The following is a 20,038-nucleotide window of genomic DNA, read 5'->3' on the forward strand; positions in this document are numbered from 1 at the left end:
TTCTTTATTTTTGAGAGGGAGCACAAGCAGGGGAGGGGCACGGAGAGAGAGGGAGAGAGAGAGAAACCCAAGCAGGTTCGGCATTGTCAGTGCAGAGCCCAACTCAGGGCTCGAACCTACGAATCGTGAGATCATGACCTGAGCCAGACGCTTAACTGACTGCGCCACTCAGGCGCCCCTCCAAGGGGAAAGTTTACACTTGGAAAACCCAAAGATTTTGTTTTGTTTTGTTTTGTTCCAGTAGTTTATTAGTATGGCAGCACATCTACATTTAGTAAGTTATAGTTTAGGCAAGGCACATAATTAACTGTTAAAATCAACTATGTCTAGATCTATGACAGAGAGGAAGAGAGAAAAAGAGAGAGGGATACTGGATATATATACACACAGTAATGTGAAAAACATAGGGCGCATACATTTCTTGCACCTGAAATTAAAAGCTGTGGAAAATCTGAATATGTTCACTTTGTAACCAAAGACAACTTCACAAAATGGAAAGAAAAGCATACTGAAAAAGTGAGAACTGAAGGTATGGAACCTTTCCAAGTCTGCATTTTCCAACTGTCTTAACGACTCAGTTACCTAGAGGAATCTTTTTTTTTTTTTTTTTTTTTTTCTGCATTAGAAATTACAGGCACGAGTACTGAGGATTTGGATGGCTCAGACTCTTACAGTGAAAATTACGTGATAAAGCACCTCCCAGCCAGGCTGGATGGAGCATCTTTAGACATCCAAGGTTTTTCTTCTCCTCTGTCCAGATACGATAGGAAAGTGGTGCTCTCCTTTCTCTGTATCCAAGGACAGGGAGTTCAGAGAGTGTCCCGGAGTTATAAAGCGAGACCTGAGCAGTGGGATCTGGGGACCCAGCAATGGTCAGTCGGCTTAGTAGCCAGAAACTTTCGGGGAAATTGTCCAGGGTCAAAACATAACAAACCAGGGAAAATGCCAAACTTCCCCGCATCACTAAGAGCAGCTCGATGTAAGAATGCTATACCCAGCAGGGGACAGTCAGAGTGGCTGTAAATCAACGCAGAGCCCCAAATATTTGAAAACTGTATGTGGAGGCCAGCTATAATGAGTTTGTTTCCAAGCAGTGCTTCCAAAAATTGTTAGTGGTTGGTAGTTGCTATGGGTTTTGAAATTAGAGGACATCACAGCACAGTAGAATGTTTTGGAACAGGGGGAGCATGATTAGGATTAATGAGATGAAAGAAAATTCTGGCTAGAGGGCTAGAAGAGTCCTGAAAGAAAAGATACACTAGGCCTTTGGAGTGTTCCTTCAAGGGAAGAGTTGCAACATTTATCTAGGCCAAGAAGCAAAAAGCAAACACAGGCCAATTCCATACACAATCGACCTGGTCACATTTAAAAGTTTCTGCAATTATTCCAATGGCCTTGGCTTGGCTTCTTGGCCAAATCCCAGCAGTTCCTAAAAGCAAAGTGGAACAGTCCTCTGTTTCCAGAGCCAAGCCACTGGCCCCCACCCCACCCGGTGCACACCCCTGCCCACTTGGTTTTTGTAGAGGAGTCTGATGCTGTGGGAAACAACCCAATCTTTGGCTCCGGAACCATTTTGAGAGTCAAGCCTTGTGAGTATAAAACACATTCTGGGACTCCCTAGTCTCAACCCGAGTTTCATTCCGTGCTGAGGAAACTTTCTGGTTTAGACATATTTGATTCCAAAGAAAGAAAGTGAAATTTCAGGGGCACCATAAGAACTTCACCAGTGTCACTCACTTAAGAATCGCCAAGCGTTGCCTCTGAGAGAGCCAATCACACCAATTAACTAGAGTGACCCACAGCTTTAAAACAGAATTAAAAAAAAAATTTTTTTTTATGTCAGCATCTCTATGGACCACACTGCTTGCTGTTTGGTGTCTTGACTCCAAAATGGAAAACTTAGTGTGCAGTCTCAAGCTTAGCCACTTCTCCCAAGCCTGCGACTTAGGGAGGTGTGGGAGCTCAAAGGGCATTTCTGGGTGGTGTCAGGGGGAAGCTGGGCAGACCGGCTGGCGAGACGACACTTGCGACAGGCATCTGCCCTGTTTCTGTAAAGCTGCTGACAACAGTGAGAAGACTGGCAGCAGGGAAAGGCTGATTTTGGGGACCAGGACTCCTTTAACTGTCAGGCTAACTTACGTCTGAGGGCAAGTGAGGTCTTCATGTCTTTTCCTATTATGTGTTCTAGACTGACCATTGAGTTGCCCTGTTTTAGATTCCAGATAGACAAACCATGGCGTTGTTTTGTGCCCCTTTAAATATCCGTGACGGAGGGTCTCCGTCTTAGCCATCCTCTCCGACATGATGGGGGAGAAGTTTGTGGCCACAGCCACTCAGGTAAAACGGGTTAGTGGCTGTGTAGTGGCACTCCCAGTCCTCATCCTTGGGCCCCTTCCCTCGATCGTGTATTTTTTGAGCTTTTATGACAGCAACAAGGGAGGGGGAGAGATAACCAACAGCACCAGCCGGGCCGGTGTCTGGGGGCTTCTGAGCAGCTGTAGAGGTTCTGAGGGTTTCAGGGCGTGGGTCTCTGGCAGGGAGATTTATGTAAAGGGTTGACCCACGGTGTCAATGTAGGAGGAAGTACTAACAGACTCACCTTTGGGAAGGGGACCCAGCTCATCATCCAGCCCTGTAAGTGTTTCTGCTCAGGACATCAGGATCCAAATGCAGGCCCCCTGGGAACATTTCCCAACCCTGCTCATGAGCCTCTGCTACCCCTGCCACCAATGGCACCTTCCTACACACAGAGGGGATTTTGAGCTGTGTAGATGAGGGAGGTGATACAGTCTGTGATTCGGAGGACTCCTGTGTGCTTTTGCGATTGTATTTGATTACGAGGCCATTGTTGGGAATTCTAGGCTCCAAGAGACAAAAGGTACCACTTAGGATTGGGGCACAAACATCTGTGGGCTGCTTTCTTAGCAGCACTGTGCAATGACTTTCACAGGAATTGTGGAAATGGCTATGCATGTGGAGGTTTGATTGTTTCTCTTTTTCTGCCTTCATGCCCTCTTCTCTGCCTGACTTAGAGACCTTACGTTAGAACAGTGATTAATCATTTGATTTCTGAGCCCCATCACTCATCAAGTCTGGCAAGAGGGATCCATTAACATAAAACCCAGAAAGGAAAAGGACAAAGAGTTCACTTCCCAGAGTCTCCAGGGTTGAACTTGACAAGTCTTTGGCCTTAATCAACTAGCCAGCACCCTACGATCAGTTGAGGCTAAAGAGGGCCACAGGCTGATAGTGTTAGCCAAGCAGGTATCTGCCTGGACCCCCCCCCCCTGCCCTCACAGGGGCTAAGAGTGCAGTGTTTGGAAAATGGACATGGGTCCCTGAGGGCCCACCCGGCTGTACATCTGGGAGGAGGTCATGGAGAGAGCTCTGAGTAAGCCAGTGGAGGGTGGTGACCAGATGGAAACTTGAGCAAGTTTCTGTTATGGAGCATCTCACAGTGTGACCACTGGCAGTGCCAGGAAATTAGTCTTTGGGACTGGAACGAGACTTCAGGTCACCCCGGGTAGGTGATAGGAGCCATGAGGTAATTTAACTGTGTGTTGCTTTAAAACAGGGGGTACTACAGAGGGGATGTCCTGGCTGGATGTAGTCCTTCCTCCCTTCCAGTGGAGGTGATCTCACAGAGGATATCTGCATTCAGTCAGAATTTGTGTTATTTTTATTTCCATTACTGAATCTTTCCTTTCCACCTGGGCAAACAGACTTCTCCCTGCTCCACGCTTCTTCAGTCTTCATATCCTATGTGTTTCCATTGGAACAGTGGGTCTGGGAATTAATTTGTCACTCCAGGCAGCAGAATGAAAAGGGTTCTCAAATGGAGACTAGAGAGTGCCACTTATTCTGGTAACTTTTCAGCGGCGATACGTGCAAATGGGAGGAAGTGGGCTAGGTGAACTTCTAATGACTGTTTTAGAGAGACTGTAAGGAAACTTGCTTAACGTCCTACACACTCAGCTTCTGAGAGGAGTCATTTGGTCAGACACTCAGTGCACTAAAAGCAAAACCTCGACCCTCTGAACACATAGTCAATCACTAACCCTCTCCCCCAAAGCTCTGCTGTGTTTCATTATTTGCCAATTACAAGATGACTACATGATAATTAACATGAAATTATATAGATGAGTAGTTTGAGTATTTTGAACCCATAATTAAGATGCAAATTATAGAAGTTCTGGAGCATGCCACGAGCCAGTACCTCATACATAGTGGTCCCTGAAGACAAACAGTGTGTTCGGGCACGATTTGTTTGTGGCATGGGTTGATACACAGTTCAGGAACCTGTTTGCAAGCTGATTAGATGTCTCCAAGTGCCAATTTGGGGTCTAGATGAGCTGTGCTCAGTGAGCTGAGAAGTGCCCGCTTTAACAGCCTAGAAGCATGACAAGGTGGCTGGGTTCCTATAGTAAATGGAGAATAGGACTATTGCGTTGTGTGGTACTGGTGGATGCCTCTCCCCTTCATCCCGGCCACGCTGGGAGCCTGGCTGCAAGTCTTCCCCAGGAGGTTTTTGTTAAAGGGTGTGTCACTGTGGCAATAACAACAATGACCTACGCTTTGGAGCAGGGACCAGACTGACGGTAAAGCCATGTGAGTGAGGGAAGTGGGTCAATCTCAAAAGCTGATCAGGGCGAGTAGTGGTGTTCTTCTGTGCAGTTTTAGTGGGATTAAGACACTGCCCCTCCCAACCGAACCAATGCACCCAGTTTCTTTGTGCCTGAGCTGGTTGGAAGTCTGTCAGTTAATGAATTCAGGCAATCCTAAGGACAGATCATAGAGAAGTAGAAGTTTTCACTGGCTTCTTCATTGGCTCTGGATATAAAGAAATGCTAAGGATAACAGGCAAACCCACATTCTGTGATAAGATGAAGACCTAACAACTCAGAAATTGGGGTTCCCTCCATACGGACCCCTCTAATCCAAAAGGAGTGCAAGCAGCTCTCTTAATGTGGTTTTTGGCTTTTGTTGGTTTTGTTGTTGTTTTTACTAATATTCTTTATATGAACTACGGCGCTGAAAGTGGCATGGTGCTCCTGCCCCCGGTGTTAACCACCTGTGTTAGGTGGCTTGTCTCTGCCTGACCTTGTAAGTTGTCCTATGTGTCTCAGGCATGAGCAGGCCATCAAAACCCAGTGTTCTGGAAGCAAAATGGATGGTTTAAGAGCAAGCTCAGATCTCTCTGCACAGCTGGCTGTTACTTTTAGAGGTATGTCCTAACCCTGCCGAGGAGCTGGGAGCTGAGGCTGTGGGGCGGTGAGTCTTCTGCCAGAGCGGAAAGTGGCCTCACTCTTCCAGTCTCCCCCTCAGTCCTTCCTTCCTCCTGATTATTGTAAGGCCTCGTATGACTGTGTGAATTACGGAGGCAGCCAAAGCAGGCTCTACTTTGGAAAAGGCACTAAACTCTCTGTTAAACCAAGTAAGTTGGGGGGGGGGTGGTCTCAGAAACTAAATCGGTGAGCAGGACTCAAGGATGACCCAGAATGAAGGAGGCGAAATTCACCAGCCTCTTTCTCTGTGGTGTCTTTCCACCCTTCACCCATGACCCTCAAAACTGCCCCTGGTCTATGCCCCTGGCTGTCCTCAGTCCAGACGGGCACTTCCCTCTGCTGGACGGCAGAAAACTCTGGGCTTCATAACAGGAAACAAAGTTCTCCCCAGGATGGCATTTCTCAGGAGTGATCACCCGCCTCACTGTGGTGAGTGGGCAACCTTCTCAACAGTGGTGTCGTAGATGAGCCATGGTCTGTGTGGCTGCTGTGTGGTTGGTTTTCAGACACTAGAGTTAATGGAGCACCACATGAGGGGGAAGCAGAGTGGTTACTGCGAGGGGCTTTTTATTTAGGGAAAACGCACTGTGGAACTCAGACGGCGGGTATGTAGTCAACTTTGGCAAAGGCACCTCACTGCTGGTCACACCCGGTGAGTTCTTGTGGTTAACTAATTATTCTTTCTGGAAAGAAACCCAGTGGGGCCTGTTGAAACACAGCTGAATTTAATTGCTTCGTTTAGCGTGCAGGCATTAACTGTGTCAGATGTGTGAGCCAGATATGAATACATGTTTCCCCAGAGGCTGGATTTGGTTATCAGGTCTATGGGCAGTTTGATAAATTGTATTAATACCACAGGCGGTGTTTCTCGAAAATCCACATAGCATGTTGAGGCTTTGGGAAAGAGGCAGAGATAAGAGAAAGAAAGGCTCTGTGTTAGAGACAGAAACAAACCAGTGGAAAGGGAGGTGACCAAAGCAGGAGTGTGTAGCCAAGGAAGTGTGTCCTTAACAGACAAGTGACGGGGACCCAGTTGAGTTTATGCCCGTGTCACCGGGTAGAGGTGAAAAATCTGGCAAGTGGACTGGGGACTCGGATGAGGGTTGAGCAGCAGGAGTTAAAAGGCTCATGGCTTTCTGGACAGGAGTTCTCATGGCTTTCTGGACAGCCCCCTTTTCTCCGAGAGGACCCACTTCACCCATTCACCTGACTGAGCTGTCCCTGTGGGAGGAGCAGAGAATCCCGACACCCTGAAAAGCTCCCCACCTCCACCGGATTATCTGTGATAAAGCAGAATGTTTATCCAAACTGTGAAGCTATCAGGGACAGGGTAATAGAGATGGATTATAGAAAGCAGTATCGAAGAGTTACGGGCCATCCCCGCACCTTGCAGAATTCAGTGTTTTTTGGTTGTGCTTTTGTTGTTGTTTTTTTGCTTTCCCATTAGAGTCACAGCAACTGGGTGCTTTCCATGCCGACATACTCTTTGTAGCAATGCCTGCCACTTTACATTTTGTGGTATTTCTCGTCGACAACCCTCTGTGCCTGAAGCAGGTGTGACAATAATGTAATGGGGCTGATTTGTCAACAAATGGAGTTGATACATTTAAATGAGTGGCCCAGCCAAACCACTCAGCTTCAAGTGGCACACAGGTTATTCCAACACTGCCCATGGCACCCCTTCGCTTTTGAATCCACCCTCAAAGGTCAAGGCACATCCTTTTTTTTTTTTTAAGACACATTCTTTTTGTACCATCCATGATGCCTCTGTCTTTGAAGGTGGATTTCATTTTTGTTAATAATCACAAGCCTTTCAGAGCCATGATTTATAAAATAAAGGAGGGACTCAAACTCGTTACTGGTACTATTTTGGTTCCAAAATGAGGTATGAATATAAAATAGTATCATTGGTGTGTTTGTGTGGCTCATAAACTGATTCTCATTGAGAGTCCTAAAGGGACTACTTCAAAGGGGTCAAAAATCATTTAGATGTTCAAATCCTGAGATGTTTTGAGCCTCTTTTAGCTATTTTATCCTCTTTACTTAATAAACACACTTAAGATAAACATAGCATGAAATTGAGGAAGTTGTGCAAACTCAGACCTCATCAAACCAATGAAGACTTTATGTATGAACTGAGATAATTATCCCAAATAAATTCCTTTTGGAAAAACATGAGGGCAGTAGCTTCCAATGGGAAGTGCATATGATGTCCTACTAATTGATAACAAACCTATTCCACGAAATGGTAACTTTATGTCGGTTTGTGTAGAGCCACATAACACTGTGACAACTCAGGAAACTACAAATACATCTTTGGAGAAGGCACCAGGCTGACGGTTTTACCAAGTGAGTATTACAGACAAGACAAGACTTTATTTTTAAAGCTGTTGGTGTTCAAGGATCAAGAGAAGGTAAAATAAGACAGATATTCATTATAAACTACAGAAGCAAAAATTACTGCTCCCTAAAGTGGTAATTCTGGGTCTCTCTACTCCAGACAGGAGAGGTAAAGGAGACTTCTGAGGACCACCATGATGGATTTACCACCATTTTCATTTGAATTGTATTAATCCTTAGAAAAATATTAGCTAAAAAGCTTGAGAGACCCCTCTAAACACTGTAGGAATTCCTTGGTCCATATTCTCTTCTTTTAAAACTGTATTCTCATTCCATACTTTTCACTTGCTTTTCCCACCCTTCTTTTGGCCTCCCTCCTTTGTCCAACTCAACATTTCATCTGGGCATTCATATTTTGAGAAACCATTATGTCCACTTCTTAGCCTGTCACTTAAGACTCTAAAACCTGGCCATTTTGGTTCTCTAAATGTATTCCTACTTGTTCCCTTCCACAAATGCTCTGCTCGAGGCAAATGAGGCACCTACTTCCCCTGAATGCCTGCACTTGCCCAAACCAATACCTGGTGTTCATAAATCAGTCACCATGGACCCGCAACTGTAAACAGACTAGCACACATGAAACACATTGAGTTTCACAGGTGACACCGCACTGAATTTCATAGGGAGAGCTTGAGAAATCATATCCCTTTTTAAAAATTAAAGAGGCTTGGGTAAGAGAGATCCAGCAAGCAAATAGCAAAGTAGGAAGGAAGGAAATGCTTCTGTAGTGGATGTGGGAAGGAGGGATTTATCCACAGGAAGATATTCTCCAGAGGAGAAAAAACACTGACTAAATCCAAGAAGGAAATGTATCGGCTGCCATATTACCTGTGTGTTCCTTGTTTCCCCCCTGGTATGGTATGTTCCTGATTGTTTCTTGTTAAGCCCCTGGTCCTCCAAGCAGCCAGAGGTGAGGAAAAGGGAGGACACCATGCTATACACTCAGCAGGGGTGTCCATGGACTTTTCTTCTCAGATTTTCCTTCAAGTTACCCTCAAAGTTAAGAGAGATTCAAAAGATTCACCTAGACAGAATAGGAGAAGCTACCTATAAGAGAAACATTTCAGGTTAGCTCTCAACATGTGTTACCTGAGGAAAGGGACAGTAAGAATGGAAAAGTGTCCACTAGGACAAAGATCTATGTCTTGTCCTGGTGACCATCTGAGCAGGGAGTAGAAAGGGCTGGAGTTGGAGTTGGTGAATTCAGGGCTGGCCAGTGCCTGCAACTGTCTTTAGTTCTATGGAATGAGAAAAGGTGAGAATCCCCTCTGCTGTTCCACAAGCTGGACGTCGGTCAGAGGTGTCTGGCTCCAGCACCCTGAGGGATGGACCGACATGCTGACCCCCACCCCTGCCAGGGGAGCCCTGGCAGCCACCCTCAGTCTCTCCCACGGTGACGACAATATCTCTGACTGCTTTGGCGTGGTGCCATGGACACGAACTGTTCCTCCTTTGTCCAAACGAGGAATATGATCTTCAGAACCCCTGGAGAATTATTATCTAAAACACCAGAGGATACACTAGGATTTTGGCAGTCAGAATTCTGGGCTTGTACAGGAAAACTCCCTCTTTAGAATATTTAGAAAGAATATCCTTCATTTATCCAACGTGGAAACAGTCCTGAAATCCAAGCTGGTGCTAAGATTCTGTGCCAGGTTATTACTGTGACAATTACTTAATATTCTCTGTGCTCATGGTATCGCTCCTTCCAGAAGATCTTTAGGGAAAACTTAGTTCAGTTTCTAGGAGGTTTTTGCTGAGCTGAAGATCACTGTGTGAATAATAATGCAGGCAGCAAGCTCACATTTGGAGGGGGAACAAGGTTAATGGTCAAATCCTGTGAGTATCTCTGCTGAATCCATAATGAGTGCTCTAATTTCTAAAGGAAGCCGTAGCACTGAGCTTCATTTGGGGGCTGTTTTCTCCACCCAATTTTATTTTTTATGTTAATTCTGATTATGAATCCTCATGATTATACTGTGCCATAGGTACATAATTATACATATGCCATAGGTACATGTGAAAATGGGCACATGTGTGATGGCCGGGCACAGGAACAGATGGATTGGAGAGTAACAGGCTCCTTGTGCTTTTTGTCTTAACCGTCGGGTGAGAAAGTCCTGACTGTGTTGGGTGCAGGGCTGGGTGAGCACTGGAGTCAGGAGAGTCCTTCTCCAGTGGCTTTGTCAGGATTGCCCGACTCCTTCCTGGTCAGGGAGTGGGTTGGTCTAGAGGGGAGGGATGCACTGTTTAATCCGAGAAGAGCCTTTCCGTCCCAACCACGCTATGAATTGACCACAATAATACGTAGTCCCCTCCACTGTCTCTTTGGCTGGGGTCCCAGCTGGAGGAGCACGCTGCCTGGATTGGGGGATTGAAAGGGAGTTCCTGGTACACGTTGGCCTGGTCGGTTTCTGTAAGGCTTTCTATGACTGTGTAATATTGGCAACAACCGTAAGCTGATTTGGGGATTGGGGACAAGTCTGGCAGTAAATCCAAGTGAGTCTTCAAATTAACTCTCTCAAACCTGTCTGGGCAGTTTGCAATATCTCAGAAACCATCTCTCCCTTTTGAGCCCTAATGTTTAAAATGTGCAGTTGCGGGTGGTGTTTTTCTCCCTCCACCCAAGCTGAGCCCTTGCATCTCCTTCAGTCAAAATGACAAGATAGAGGGATCCAGGAATGCACGGTAGGAAGGCAGTTGGAGTACCTGACTGTTTTCTTATAGAGCAAACAGGTGGGCCCATTCCAAAAAAGGGCTGTTAGGGAGCATTGAAAGTTGGAGAAGGTGGGAATATGCATCATGTTTCATGGCCTCCTCCATGCATACTGTGCCAACTTCGCATGGGCCATTGTAAATACTGTTCCCCTGAGGCAAAGATAAGTCAAGCACTGCCGGGAACTCCCAGGACTCAGGGCCATCCCTGTGACCTCCTTGGAGAGCACCTCCCCACCAAGGACAACCCAGGATGACTCAGATTTGCCATATAATTACTCCTTCTCTCAGCCTTCCTTGGCTTACAGCCTTACAGTGAATTTGTTAGAAGTAACGGGAAAGGAATTGGTTTCATCCTAATTCTGGCCTCCCCCAAGAAGTTCTTCTCTCCAAGAATCTCCAAGAGCATCTTAGAGACCACCTACCCTGTTTGGAATTGTGCTTTGTATAACCAGGCTGTGTTTGTTCCCAGTAGTGTTTGCTGTGGCTTTGGCTGGGGCTAGCTCCCAGGACAGTTCCAGGCTTGGCAACGCTCAGGGAGAAGAAGGGGAGTTCACAGTGGAGCCAAGGGGCTTCAGGAAAGACATCTTTGATATAGGGGTTAATGAATTTCTAAACAAGCTTCTGTGTGTTAACCTGATAAGACTCTCCAGGGAGAAGGTCACCTTACCTTTGCAGCTCTAAATGTAAGACATGCGTTGCAAGAAAAAAAAATGGGAAATGTCAATTGCGGTGCCAAAATGAAGAGACTGGGTATAAATACTGAATCAGTTTTAAAGTTCAGTTTGTGAAATGTAAGCCTTTCAGCAGAACCAGCTCAGGGTACATTTATTAGGGTCAGTGAGCTAACTGTTTTGTCAATGTTACTGGCATACACACTTCAAAGGAGAACCCAAAATAGAAAAAATGGCTAAGAGCATAGTGGTTAAGAACATGAATTTTGGAATCAAACTGCCTGGGCAAACCCTAACTCTGCTATTTACTGGACATGTGACCTTCGGCAGGTTACCTAATCTCTTTATGCCTCCTTTTTCTCATCTGTAAAATGGGGATAATAATACTACCTACCTCACTGAATTATCAGATTAAAAGAGTTAACACCTATAAAGGGCTTTGCCTAGTGGCTGGCACATAGTAAGTCTTCAACAAATATCAGTTATTATTACTAGATCAGGTTGCTGGCAGGAAGGAAAAGGAAAAAATCCTATCCTAAAGTTTTTGTAAAGCGCAGCAGTGGAGTGTGGCTCTGGCAGCAGAGGAAAGTTCATCTTTGGGCAGGGGACAAGTTTACAAGTAAAACCAGGTGGGTCTGAATGTTCCTGACTGAGGCACAAGTGCCCACTACATTCCTTTTGAGGGTCATCTTATCCACCTTCTCAATTTCTAACCAAGGACTTTGATTGTTAGGTTTTATTTTCCTTTTATACAAGCTAGTAGGATGTGTGTAAAGCCCGGCTAATAGGGTCTTCTCTAACCCATTTGGTTTCAGCTAGAGGCAAAAAGGGCAGAAAGACTGGAGGTGATCTAGGTCTGGAAATTCTAGGCTAAGACTGAGAGAATATAAATTTGGCTGACCTTGGAGAAATAAAAACATCCAATGTGAGAGGCTCACAGAAAGTAAAAGTGATTTTCCTAATAGTACACTAGAGTAGAAACCGCCCCTATGGCTACTAGAATTCTCCAAGAACTGTCATTCAGGGAGAAAACTGTCTTTCAAGCATGGAAATAGCAAGCTTTTATTTGAAATGCAGAAAAAATGGGGAGGAAAGAAGAGAAACTGTTGGTGACTTGGATTTTTTTTTTTTTTTTTTTTTTGTCAAGAAACATGGAAGACAGCATTTTACATAGGATGGGGTTTTGGTTTTTAAAGTTTATTTATCTTGAGAAAGAGAGAGGGAGAATGGGTGGGGGAGAGGCAGAGAGAGGGAGAGAGAGAATCCCAGGCAGGCTCTGTGCTGTCAGTGCAGAGCCCGACACAGGACTCAATCCCACAACCCGTGGGATCTTGACCTGAGCCGAAACCAAGAGTCGGACGCTTAACCGACTGAGCCGCCCAGGAGCCCCTCCACAGGATGATTTTTAAGAGGCTATCACCAAATAGGAGTCGAAATGTGTGCAGCATACCCCTGGTGAGTGTTATAGAGGAAGAAGACAAAGGAAATTTAGCAGAGTATAGTCTTTTTGTACTGGGCAAAAACACTGTGCTGATTCTGGAACAAACAAGCTTGTCTTTGGGACTGGAACAAGACTCACCGTTATTCCCTGTAAGTCCTTTACCACTTGAGAGAAAGCCCTTAATCTATAATGACCAGCTCTCACATCCCAGACTCCTAATGAATTTCTAAATGAGCTTCCGTGTGTTAACTTGATAAGACTCTCCAGGGAGAAGGTCACCCTTACTTTCCTGGCTCTAAATGTAAGACATGTTTTGAAAGAAAAAAATTAGGAAATGTCAATTGCAGTGCCAAAATGAAGACGGTGGATATAAATATTGGACCAGTTTTAATGTTAAGTTTATAAAATGTAACCCTTTCAGAAGAACCGTTTCAGGGCACATTTATTAGTTTGTGTCTACACAGCACAATTGTCCAGTTAATTTGATTAATGTCAGCAGCTGATCCAGATATTTAGGCACTTCCTTGTGAAAACTTCTTTGCGCTCAAAATTGCTTGAATTGACTGTCACATTACCTAAATAATTGCCAGATCTGTTTTACTTTGTGCTGTATAGACTCAGCCTAATAAAAACAAATGCTGTTTTGTTTTTCCCCCAGTCTGTCTCCTCTCCACACAGAAAGTTTTCCTTCTATTCACACAAAGGAAAGATACCCAGCAAGCCATTTGACTGATTGCTGCTGCTAGTTTGCATTTATATGACTCCTTTCCTTGGAAGAGATTAAGACACTTCATACGACTTATTAGCTAAACAGATTGACAGCCTAATTAGAAGGAGAGACGCAGATTCTGAGTATCTTTTTGTGGCTGCTGTTCCTGCCCTTTCGTGTAGAACATTTGGTCAGATTGCTCTGTGATACAGAAATGAGAAAAGGAGGCGATCTTCGTTTGTAGTGTGGGTCTTCTCTGCCGTACGTGAGAGGTGGTTACAGGAGGTAGAACAGTACTAAATAGGTCAGGGCAACTGACGGAGCCAGGGGCATTTCTTTCCCCTAGAACTCTTGTGTTCCCACAAACCAGGGCACGACAGATTTCAACATCAGCTGTTGGTGTGTGTCTACTCCTTCTTACTTTGGTTTTCAGACCCTTCCACTCCAGGTCTGTCCCTTCCATCACTGGCTCCTTTCTCTCTCCTTTGATTCCTGGCAATCATGTCCACCCCAGCACCAACCCCACCACACACTGCTGCCTGCCTCTTTAGCCCATCCGTTGTATTTCAGAGAAGTTTCTTGGCTCCTTCGGTGATCCTCAATGGCTCAGGCACCTGAGGAAATCCTCCCTGAAGGCAGATCCCAGCAGAGTCCCCATGGAGGTGGAGGTGGCCACCATGGGCTACCGAACGCCTACATCAAGGCTGGCACAGGGGGCCCTGGATGAGGAACACCCCCTGGAGGAAGATCTGCGTGGAGTAAGGAACACCATGGTTTTCATGGTACATGAGTCTGAATCCTCTCCTATCTGGGAAACTGTAGCTTCCACCTTGGGACCCGAGACACATTGTCTCTGAAGAGACGTTTCACAGCAGGCTTTTTGTAGTAGCGTCAGCCACTGTGGACTGACAGGCTTTGGGGATATGCTGCATTTTGGGTCCGGCACTCAAGTGATGGTCATACCGCGTAAGTGTCTTTTTTCCTCTCTGTGCATGAGTATGTCTGTAAATCATATCGAGGGCTTCTGTTTTATCCCCCATTTCCCAGGGAGTACTGAGCGTATACAGTTTCCGGATCTAGCTACACTGCCAGTTTGACCATTAAGATGGTGAAATTCGTTTTAAAAATAACTTTGACTGATTTCATTTAATGCCACCGACAGCAAAGGGAAATTGGCATGTCATGGCAAGCTAATAGATGCTCATTCACCACTGGGGGGGGGGGGGGACAGGGTGAGGGGAGGTGGGGACTGTCATTTCTTCTTATCCCTCCCCCTCTCCCCCCGGCAGTGAGGCCTCAGAATTCAGCTGACCTTTTCCACACCTTTCCCTTCTGGCACATTAAGTGGTCGTGTTTGCTAACTTTCTTGTGAGAAAACACACGAGACAGATCTATTCTCCCTCAGTTTTTACTAAGAAAGCTTTTGGTTAGTGATTTTGACAATAAACTTCGGCTAACATATTCCCCCCACCCCACCCCACCCCCGTTCCTATTAGTAATATCTTGGCTTGAACAAGCCCATTTCCCCCACATTATTCAAAATGCGTTTCTCTGGCGTGAACCACTGCTCTACCCCCAGCCCTTTTATCTTCTCAACATGCTCTAATAAGATAAACAGGGTCACACATCATCAGACATATTTCACAGACAGAAAAGCCAAAGCACAGACAAGTTAAATAATTTAAGTCAAACCAAAAAAAACCAGAACTGAGATTAGAGCTTGAGACGCCCTGTTTTCTTAGGGTGAATTATTTTGAGCTGTCATCTTTGTGAATTGAAAACAATAGGCACAGGCCATGGGAACGTGCAGGGGTTGAAATTTAACCAAAACAAAAATGGACTGTGTCACTGCACTGTGTTTTAAATGGATCTCCAAGTTTTTGTAGCTGGTAGTTATCAGTTGCATCCTGGGCTCGGGGGTTTTTGTAGGCCTCGGTATCACAGTGTTCACCAACAGTGGCAAATTCTTCTTTGGGGCTGGAACCAGATTACAAGTGTTTCCAAGTAAGTGCTGGAAACCAAGCAGCGATTTTGAAAAGGTGTTTTCTATTAAATGGCCAACTTGCTTTGGTACCTCCTCACGGTACCGCAGGCCGCCTAACAGTGTGCTCTGTAGGGTCCTCGGCGCCTCCACCTGCCTGGGTCCCTAGGGACTCCGGTCTCACAGGTAGAACTCTCTGTAAACCAAATCGGCTTAACCTATGTGTGAATGCCACGGTTCTGACTAGAATCTTATCAGCAGTGAAAATAAGACGCTAGAGAATCAGATGCATTACGACTCCAGACAAATGATCTGTTCCTCTCTTTTGCATTTTTATTTAAAATATTGGGGAAGGCGAAGCAAGTTCAACTTCGCCGATCTGAAAACTTTATGAATTATGCTTCTCTTATATGCAGAGAGACCTAGATTGACTTTGGATGTTTAGTCATTCAATTTCACCATCTGTGTGTGGAATCTGTAATGGGCAAGGGAATCAAATATAATTAAATGAGCAAATAATCTTCAGTAGTCAATATTCCTACATTGTTTTATGTGCTTTGCTCTGGACTTTTTATCTGGGATTTATCTCTAATAGGCTCCCCGGAAGGACAGTGAAGGTTTTTGTTAAGGTTTTTGTGTCTGTGTGGATAGCAACTATCGGTTGATCTGGGGCTCTGGGACCAAGCTAATTATAAAGCCAGGTAAGTCTCAGGTGCCTGTAAGGGAGAGGAGACATGAGTTGAATAATACAGGAAGCATAGCACGCAAATTATATTTTTAAGAACAATTTGGCTTGCTGGAGACAATGCACTCAACCCAAATGGGGTTTTCACTCCCAGTGAGAGGAAATGTCAGCCACCAGCTCTCTTGTTTGGTCTAGTTGCTTCCAGAATGAATAATACTTAACTAGCCCTGTACGAGAGCAGAGCTGACTTGTTGGGGAGTATCTAATTCCCCCTGATACAGTTAGACTTCTTTCCCAAGGATAGAACCGGCTTCATTCCACTGGAAAAGCAAATTCAAAGAAAAGAGAAAGGTCCACAGTCAAAGACCAATGGGTGAAAAGTAGTGTGTCTGCAGCTTTCCCCACATCATTGCCTCTGGCTCCTGTCTTGGGTGTCTGCAGCTTTCCCCACATCACTGCCTCTGGCTCCCGTCTTTGGATGCCTGCAAAACTTCCAGTCACTTGCTGGTGCATCACCTCGGGTTCTGGACCTTAGTGCAAGTCCCACAAGGATGGAACTTAACAGGCAGTATCGGGGCAGGTCAAGGAAATATGGAGGCTGAAGGGATACCTGGCAAGTTGGCCTTTGCAGTGGTGGGACAGAGACGTGCTTAGCCTAGAAAGACTAGGCCCATCCTCACCCCATCCCACCATGCCCCTTCCTGCGGGTTACTGTAAGGCTCTGAAGGGCTGTGTGAATTATGGGGGTGCTGGAAACAAGCTCATCTTTGGCACCGGAACTGCACTTTCTGTGAAGCCAAGTGCGTGAGTAGTGGGGTTCTGTGTCCATGACAAGTGGCCAGTAATGGCCACTCTGGTGAGAAGGAGGGCCGGGGCTGCCCTGGTACCCCCACGGTCATCCCTTTCCTACCATGCTACAGCCGAGAAGGGGAAAGAGTACGAAGGTTGAGATAAATCCTAGGAAGAAAAACTTCTGTGGCAATGTTGTTCCTATCTAAATGCTGCAGGCTTTCTGCTCCGTGAATTCAATTTCCAGGCCCATATCTGCTCTGGTCGTACCTTTACCTGGGGAGAGACAGCCTCTGTTAACCCGTTTGTACAATTGTGTGTCAGCTGGTCCAAGCACCTTCTCCTACCAGCCATCTCTTCTTTGTCTTGTTCTTCCAAACAAGACTGCAGAGCTACAGGGGGGAGATTGCTAAGAAGTCGGGCGGAACTGACCCAGAGCTGGAGGAGGACAGAGAGGAGGCTTAGAGTAGGTTAACTCAGTTTTAAAACTGTGACCCTTGTAGCACCTTCCTGTCTTTCCTACGTTTGTCTCCCCTTTCATTTTCCCCTGCAATGAGTCCTTTTGGTTCATTCTGGACACCTACTGCTCCCAGGCTGAGGGGTCAAAAATTCAGGTTTGAATTCTTTCTCTCCAAATCTGAAGAATCAGCAAGTCACAGTCATGTCAGAGATGAGATCGAGTCTCCTCTCTCAGAGTGTACAATTCTGACACTCAAGCTCTACTTTTAACCAAGACCTGGTACCACTGTCTTAGAGGCTCACCCTATGTCTTTTCTTCAATACCTGATGTATATTACCACCCAACCAATGCACAGCTTTGTGATAAAGGGGCTCTTGTGAGTTCTTATGCCTGCCTTTAGGATACAACCATTCTTATAACAAAAATGTTCACTTCTTCTATTTGTTTCAGGACTTGACTTTCTAAATGTGCAGGAGATGGTGCATCCTAACTCCCTGCCCTTGTCTGTCTAAGATATCATGAGTTCACGGTGGAACTTCTTTGGGAAATGATAGGACTGTTTACGTTTTATTACTCCTCCCTGGTGAAATATTTTCTTTGGCTACCACATAGACACTATTACACAGGAAGAAAGCTGTGAAATAACTTGACCAATGAATAGGGGACAGGACTGCAGAGTTTGGGGGGAGTCTGGATGTGAGTTTAGATGTCTCTGTTGCTGGGAAACATCCCTGTAGAATAGGACTGCATCATCCCTGCAGACCTGTGCGTCTAAGGCTGAGCTCACACATTTGAGAGCAAGAGTTGACAAATTATCTGATTCAGCTTTGGCAGAGTTAAACTTACAAATGCAAAAAGTTCTGAAAAGCTCATAAGTTTGGTCTTTTAAAATAAAAATGTTTTGCTTTATGTAGCACAACCAATTTTTTTCTCCCTACCCTAAAAGGCCAATTTCCAGAGACACAGGAAAAAAAAAATCACAGGGAGTCCAACTGCCCCCTCACCACCACACCATGTGTCTGGTGGGGTTTTACTAGGGGATTCAGTAAAGGGAGGAAATGCTGTGGGAATAACAATGACAGACTCTTCTTTGGAGCCGGAACCCAGCTGGTGGTAAAGCCCAGTAAGTGGCCATGTTCTATTTATATTTGACCAAACAAATAAATCCTGTGAAGTTAGTGAAGATTTAATTTAATATGTAGACAAATGTACCTTTTGAAAGATGACTTTTGCAAATGCATGAAACATTCATGATTGTTGAGAATAGAGCAATAACGACAAATAGATGCAAAATGAGACCTCCCCAAATTGCCTTTAATGTGGTAGCTTAGCTCTCCTTCTTCCGAAGAGAAATTGGGGCCCTGAGTTATTTACAGCCACAGTGGTTCTTAAACTACGTTCTGCAATGATTTGTGTGTTTGCTGTGATCTTGCCCACCAAACAAACTTGTCTTTCGTTCTATTAAAAATGAGAATCCATCTCATTTTAAATTCTACTAATATGTATAAGGTACCTTCTTTGTCTCTCATGCCTGCATATGTATTTATTTTAATAGATCCAGTACGAAACCCACACAGTTTCCTGTTTTGACAAATGTCCACATCTAGTCCCATACGTGTCAAATTTCGCTAAAAACATAGCTCTACTATTCAAATGCAATGGGGGATTAAAACAATTCAGAGATAAATTGATGGTCCCAGATGGCTTTATAAACACCTGAAAGGAAATTCAGACTAAAATAAAATGGCAGGTGTGATGGCTAGATTTTTGTTTAACAATCAATTCCTCCGTAGGGAGTAAAAACTTTACACATACCCCACTGGGAAGGATGGAAATAAGGAATTCAGGAGGCTAGCATTCCTGGGGGTTGCACCCAAGGTGTTAGTTCCTCCACAGCACCATTTTGGAGACAACAGGGCCCGTCCAAATGTCAGTCGAAAAGTTCATATTAAGAGGCATGTATTGTCAAGTTGACTGACTGGGTTATAATTGAGACTATGAAATGACCAACCTAAGGAGCTTTAAAATAGGATAGCCTATTTGTGAATGGTTTAGCTGTGGGAAATGCCAAAAGACCAGGAAACAAGCTACATTGCTCCATAAGTTTGTTTAAATCTAGTAAACATGACCAACCCATGTTAATCTTTTTAAATGACTGCAATAAACAGCATTTGGGGGTCAGGTAGACAATGAGGAGGAGACAGTGGGGCTTGGTTCTTTATGAGTCAAACAAGGACCCCATCAGGGCTGGTGGTAATGGCACTAGGTGTCCATCTCTTAGTGCTGAGAGACTGTATCTGTGGACAGTGAAAGGAGAACACTTCCCAAGAGATTAGGATCCCTCTGGGCCAAAATGAATGATCCCCACTACTTCCGGCTGGCTCAGGGCTCTAGTGAGTGCAGCAAACCTGTGCTTGACCTAAGGTGACTTATCTTCAGGGTTTTGTGACATGGCCACTCTAACAGCCAAGGGTGAGGGGAGGGCTCTGTAATGCAGTTCTATCCTCAGGTGGAAAATCAGATGTGTGGCTGACATGGCCCCGACCTGCCCCCATCTTTCTTTGGGCTCTGAAGGGTGAATTTCTAGCCCCATGGCTGTTGCCCAGCCATTTTTTTGACTGCCATAATAGAATTGTGTTTGATATCGCAAAGGACTCTGCTGAATTGGTTGCTTTGGTAATTTGCCCTCAGTGTTAAATGAGGTCATCAAATTTCCTCTCTGCACATTTGCAATGAGCAGCATAAAATTCCAGCAAAATGACCAGGAGATACAGAGAAAGATGGCTGAAGAGATAATGAAGCTGTTCATTACAGTAGGAGGAGATAGTGTGGGGATCTGTTAAGTCCCAGGAAGATGAAATATCCATTAAGGGGTGCTTTCCTGAAAAGTGTCACCAAG

At 45.1% G+C, this 20,038-nt stretch overlaps 1 gene segment (V, D, J or C); it reads left to right on the top strand.

Moving 5' to 3' along the window:
- Positions 1–16,566: 16,566 nt before the first annotated feature.
- Positions 16,567–20,038, top strand: part of LOC109255673 (T-cell receptor alpha chain constant-like) — a 45,534-nt gene continuing 42,062 nt past the window's right edge. Inside the window, 1 exon segment of the C gene segment in view lies at positions 16,567–16,690. Coding sequence covers positions 16,582–16,690 — 109 coding nt within the window.

This window comes from Panthera pardus, unplaced genomic scaffold (genome assembly GCF_024362965.1).
Source record: "Panthera pardus isolate Hobbes unplaced genomic scaffold, ASM2436296v1 HiC_scaffold_24, whole genome shotgun sequence".
Taxonomy (NCBI): Eukaryota; Metazoa; Chordata; class Mammalia; order Carnivora; family Felidae; genus Panthera; species Panthera pardus.